Below are 6304 nucleotides of genomic sequence, written 5' to 3'. Positions count from 1 at the left end.
TTACCCAGAGATCCCAGAGTGTTAGCCCATAACGCTCCTTGCCTTGTCACCATATTTAGAATTCTATAAAGGAGTTAAAAAGGTATGAAAACCTTTAGCTCTCTGTGTTTACATTGAGGCAGTGTTTATGATAGTAGGTGTAATGTGTTTACACTATACATTTGATTAATTAAACTGGAATAATGAACCAAAAGCCTTTGAAAACAAAACAGTAAGGAAAAGCACACAGCTTGGTAATATATAATGTCCTGTATCATGCACACTACAAATAGTAATGCAGACAATTCTGAAAGCAAATATTTAGTCCTGTCAAGTCTTAAGAAAACCTCTCTCTTTCAAGTCAAACATACCCCTTACCAAGAATTCACTCTCTTCCCTTCAGATTACCTTCTAACCCTAGTTGATAAATGCTCCTTATGTGGCGACTACACACAGCTACTGAGAATGACCGATACGCTTATGCTGACAACTGGATAAAAGACCTTCAAGAAAGCTAGAGTGGTCTTCTAGAAGGTGCAAGCAATACAGGGACCATGTGTCAGGGAGCATGGTGATGCCTGTACAAATAGTGTGGGTCTGAACTAAAGCAAGTCAGGCAGAAAAGAGGCAACCTTTTTGCACTTCCATTTGTCAAACTTAGCACCCAACAAAAGGTAAAGTACCCAGAGTATTTCTGTATGTATGCTTCCGGACTAGCACTAAAGAGGGAAAGCAAATCTTTAGCACACTCAGGGAAGCACAGTACCACTTCTTTTTGGCATCAGCTGTCTTCGGGATGGTGACAACAGCAGCCAGAAGAAATGACTGATCTTTATCTCCCAGCAGTATAACACTATCGCAGGCACAGTACTGCTCTGGACAGCCGACGACCGCTGGAACTTAGTTCATCATTTAAGGCAATGAAAGTGTCACATATTAGGTTCCTTCTGATTTGAGTTCGTTTTGCACTGTTTTTCCTTTTTTGTAATTTTCATGAGGAGACACAGGCCATTACTGAATATGGTTAGGTAATGAACTAAACAATAATGGAAAACTTCATTTTGAAACAAGAGAAAAAAAAAATCCAAGAGGCTAGGGTATTGACAATCTCCCCCTAATTACAATCCTCACCCTCATTTTGTTAATGTTACCTCAATTCTGAATTGATGAGAAAATTCATAATTTTAAGAACCATGACATACTGTGAGATATTTGATGACAGGGAATTAACAGCAAAATTCAAATCCATTAAAAAAAATAATCTGTGTACATTAAGGATAAATTTGAGGGAAGTCTAGCAAGGCAAGTCTCTCCTCCCTGCATCTGCCGAGGCAAACATGGTTTTCTCTTTCAAGGTGATGACCTTCAACAGGCCTTTTCCCTTGAAGGACTAACAGCAGCGTGTGCACGGACTGCCACCTGCTGGGCTCGACCCATCAAAGTTTGGCTTAACAACATGTTTTTGTCTGACTCTGCTCATTCCGAATACATTAAATACAATTCTGTTCATCGAGAACATTATGGAAGAGTCATAATTACAGTGGGGAATATTTGGTTCCATCTCTAACTCTAAAAATAGTAAAGAAGGGGACAAAGAATATAGAAACAGAATTTTAAAAGGAACAGAGTCAGTACAAACTCTACTAGGAAATACTAAATTCCTCCTCTAAAACTCCTTTTTTCCAAATTATTGTGCGAGTGAAAATGGTTTCCTCCAGTTATTCCACTCTTCTGGTTTCCTATGTCTCCTTCACAGGCACCTACGTTTTCTTATAGTTAAGTCTACGCTATCAATAGTTCTAGGAGAAGAAGCATACTGCCAGAAAAAATGCATTCCTATCTTCACTGTGTTCTTTCAAACAATCAAGTAAGGTGAAAACATGGGAATGCCATGGCTGTTTGTGGATGCTGTAACCCAGAACAACTTCCACCATTCCACCATGCACCACTTGCTCAGCAGCATGCACCAATGTCATCCCTAATGCAAATCCAAGCAGGCCCAGCTTTTGTATTTTAATCTCTTCCTGATTTTGAAAAGTTTGGGAGAGAACTCGCTCTCAGAGAAGTGACAGCAAAAAATATCTTAAAGCTAACTGTACTGCCTCTCAGAATATTTCAACATACAAAAACACTGTTTTGACTTTGATATTTACTAGAAATCTACTTCAAAGTAGTAATTTATTCTCAAATATTTAAGGTAAGTCAGAGGACATACCAACTATCACTAAATGAAAAGCAAAAAGCTTGAACTGAACATCATCATAACTAAAAACATTTCATAACTTGAAGACAAAACACTGACTCTCATTTGTCCCCACTAAAGACAAAAATAATTTATTTTTGCAGTACATGCAGATTTAACCTTGTACAAGCTGGAAGAAATAACTCTCACTAAAGTGTACTTTTTTTGAGATTAAACACTTACTGTACATTTCTAGGTTTTGACCACGCCATATTCTGTGTCTCCTTCAAGCCAAGTCGCAAACCATTCAGCGCACCAAATGCTGCCCCTAGTTAGTATAATATCACTTATTACTTTTTAAGAATAAAAAGGAACAAAAAGAACAATACTAGAAGCAAATACTGAGAATAGACCTCAGTGTACAGACTGAAGTCAAATAGCTGTTTATGTAATGCTAGATTGCAGAACAAGACGTTTACAACCTCGTCAATAACTGTAGTACATAGGTGTTACCTGGACAGCTGGGAAAAGTGAAAAACACAACCACCCACCTGTCATACAACATCCTCCAATAGTAAAAAAGGCCAGCTCAAATCTGCCTCGAGTTTTGTTGGCTCCTGTGGGCAAGATAAACTCGTCTGTATCCTGGGGGAAAACAAAACAAACAAATGCTTTTGTATTTTCCAAGTGTACCTTCTTCAAAATGAAGGCCATATTATTATTTTTTTCTTTAATCCATACAATGAACTGAAGAAAAGATAGTGTTTCTGAAGAACTGTTGTCTGCAGTAGCACAGAGATGGAATATATTACATTAATAAGAATGAAAAAAGACTTTGAAAAGATAAACTGAGAGGGTGGGGTTTTTTTTTTCCCTCTAGATGTCCTAACTTTTTATAAATTACATCAGGCAGCCAAGGAACTCATACTGTGTGGTTACTGGCTGTGGTGTTTTTGTTTGTTTTTTTTAATTACTACTTGCTTAATTATTTATTACCTCTTGCAGCAGGCAATGTAAGACTCATTGCTCTCTAAAAACCTTCCTGTGGTGTGATTATGCAGCACTGTGTCCTCACTGAGCAACCTATACTGATGCAGTAACGCATTACAGTTTCTCACTACTCTGACACTAAAGAAAAACTGTCTTTGTACCGAAAGAAGTATCTCCTTGCACTGAAATAAGTGACCTATTTTGAATATGTGAAAAAAACAAGGAATACATTCAAAACTAGTGATGATCAGGCATGAAATACGTGAGGTTGGTAGTTTTTTTACTTGTGCATCTTTCTCCCAGAGACAGGTTTGACTTCTCGTAAATCGGATTGGTCTAAAAACTGGGTTGCTTACTAGCATACGCGTAGAGATAAGGCGGGCCAAAGCACTTTTTCAATCTGAGACACTGACAAGATGCACGCATGTTGATAAGGTGATAAAGCAGTAAGATCTCTTTTTATGCTTCTGTGCTTTCCATTCCTGGTATTATTCACCCTCTCTTTAACCGATATATATGACCACAATAACTGCAGGCTCAAGTAATTGCATTCTAAGGGGTTTTCTTAGTTCATACTTGGCACTAAATCTGGATGGCAACCCAGAAAAAAATTACAGGTTCTAAAATTCTAAATATTTTATCAATAAACTGTACCTATAATATGGTTTCTATCTTCCCTGTAACTAGATATTTGGTGAAATTCAGTGTGTACACCAGTTAGTAGTTTCTAACAGTTTTCACTATTGTCCAAAAAGTCAAGACGAAGCAGTCATTGTCTCTATGTAACCTCTATGTTTCTACAGAGACAACCACCTAGGAAGCCCATCCTCTAGGTTTCTGACAAAGGCTGGCGTGCCATTTTATAATGCAGACCTGCTAAAGATAACAAAAGCATTGCAGAAAACACATTGTTTTGTGCTTGCATTAATGGACTAACTAAGAAAGTGGGTTTTAAAGTTATGAGTACTGCTGTACCATTTGTTATTATGGAAGGCCAGGATCAAAATGTAAGATTCTCAACAATAAGGCTGACTTTCCATCTGCATGGATGGAAAGCAAATGGTGGTCTTTAAATACAGGAGACCCTCACCACTCCACACACACCCTCACAGACAAACCAATTTTAATGGCTGATAATTTAAGTTCCTGTATTCTAAAATATTAACTAATTCTTTTTCCTTGAATTTTTAGAATCACAGAATGGTTAAGGTTGCAAGGGACCTGTAGAGACTTTTTACTGCAATCCCCATGCTCGAAGCAGTGTTAGCTAGTGCTGGTTGCTCAGGGCTGTACCTGGGTTTTGCTTATCTCCGAGGACAGGGACCCCACAGCTTGTCTGGGCAACTTGTTCAAGCAAAAAAAAATTTCCTACATTTAAATGGAATTCCCCTTTATTTCAATGTACTTCCTAGTGCTAAACATAAAGAGCAGTGAAGTGCTACCACACAAACTGCAGCCTAGTGTTATGTCAATAGGTATTTTCAGAATTGGTTTGTACGTTACTCATGACACTAACGCCAATACCTTCTTTTCTTTTAAAGTAAGCTTTTTTTAAAAAAAATCTATCAGTATACACACACTTTGTTCTAAAAACTTTTGTTATACCATTTTTTAACACCAACATGTTCCTAGATATACTGTATTAACTAAACAAGACAATTTTAGAGAGTATTTTCAGAAGTGGTCTAAATAATCACTTAGCATTTTTTTGACCACTCAGCAACAGCAGGCAAGATAATCATGCTAGTGAATCCACTTCAAACAGAGGTGTAGCCCCTGTTTTCTATCATTATGGGAATGTTAACATTGTAATCCTGACTGTAACAGTTTCTTGTGAAAGAGCAATATAAAATACAGCCCCCAGAACTGCATTCAGAGCTTTCCACTTACAAAAGCAGCAGACTCAGTGTACCATGAAACAAAAGGCACATAGATTAGCAGATACTGTACAACTGTTAACCTTCAGTGCTACTTCTGCAAAATTTAATGTTCTCAGATAATATAAACCATGTAAAAAAAATACAGAAAATTTTAACTAATAAATAAAATCATTAAGACCTGCATCCTTACTGGATTAACTTAAACCTTTTCAGCCATAGTTAATATTGCTGAGAAAGGAAAATATCATAGGATTTTAAATTATTTTATTTTCCTTATGGTGGCCTACAGGCCATCATGTTATGTTAACTAACATTAAGCTGTGTAAGTACAATAGCTATATTATTGTATAGAATAAAATGGAAAGAGCTCTACTTCATGATGGTCTCCCTTCAGGTGGGAAATGACATAAGGAAAGCAGTGTGAAATTTACTGCTCCTGTGATGACAGCACATACAATGACAAAGGCTGTATCAGGTCTTGGGTTTGGCTGAACACCTTGGGAAACTGATCAAACTCATCACAGTACAGAAAACTAATTCATCAAAAGAGCTGAGGGTTTCCGGCTGCTCTTACTGATTGAAGGGGCTCAGTGGAGGGTGTGACAAATGCCAGAACTTGTGCAAGGTTATGTTGGTGCTGTATGCGTCAGAGTAGGGAGGGAGATCTCCTATTTTCAATAGCAGCAGGCTTATATTAATACAACAGTCTTACTTATCCTCTATATTAAAACTGGTTTTCTTCTCCTAGATGCCACGGCATTGCAAGCTTTTATTAGGAACAATAGTGAAAAAATCGTTCCTTTCAACTGTTCATCAGTTCAAGACCTCAGTACGCGCTGCAGAGCACTGCAGAATTTTTGAAGTCTTCACATATGACCATACGAACAATGGAATCCAGTTCAACACAATAAAAACAAGCTGCCTTCTCACCTGTACTAGATATCTGGGGTCCAAGTTTAAATATGGGGACAAGGGACTCATTCCAGTTACTGAAAGGCAAAAAACAGAGTACTTTAACATCAATTTGCCTCATAACAATTTCACATCCAGCAAGTTAAAAGGGGTGCAGACCTCATGCGTGGACGCGGTGAAAATTCTGCCGTTAGGTTTCACAACTGATTAAAATATGACACCGACTGATAATCCCCTGTTTTCAGGAACCGCTATAGCAGCAGGGCAGATGGGACGGACGCGAGGTCTCTGTAACCAGTGCCTGTCGCAACACGCTGCCATGGCCTAGGGCCTGGCTGCAGCGGCAGCCGTCTCCCTCCCC

The 6304-nt window shown here is 38.2% G+C and overlaps 1 protein-coding gene across 1 annotated transcript in view; it reads right to left on the bottom strand.

Moving 5' to 3' along the window:
- Nucleotides 1-6015, bottom strand: part of TIMM23 (translocase of inner mitochondrial membrane 23 homolog (yeast)) — a 17881-nt gene extending 11866 nt beyond the window's left edge. The window contains exons 1-4 of the mRNA XM_009705266.1: nucleotides 5962-6015; nucleotides 2713-2806; nucleotides 2405-2489; nucleotides 5-63 (exon numbers count right to left, since the gene is read on the bottom strand). Coding sequence (XP_009703568.1) covers nucleotides 5-63; nucleotides 2405-2489; nucleotides 2713-2806; nucleotides 5962-6012 — 289 coding nt within the window. The 5' untranslated portion in view covers nucleotides 6013-6015. The remainder of the gene's footprint in view (nucleotides 1-4; nucleotides 64-2404; nucleotides 2490-2712; nucleotides 2807-5961) is intronic.
- Nucleotides 6016-6304: the final 289 nt, after the last annotated feature.

The sequence above is a fragment of the Cariama cristata genome, unplaced genomic scaffold, assembly GCF_000690535.1.
Source record: "Cariama cristata isolate BGI_N322 unplaced genomic scaffold, ASM69053v1 scaffold20968, whole genome shotgun sequence".
In the NCBI taxonomy this organism is placed as follows: domain Eukaryota; kingdom Metazoa; phylum Chordata; class Aves; order Cariamiformes; family Cariamidae; genus Cariama; species Cariama cristata.
This window is presented reverse-complemented; position numbering and strand designations above follow the sequence as displayed.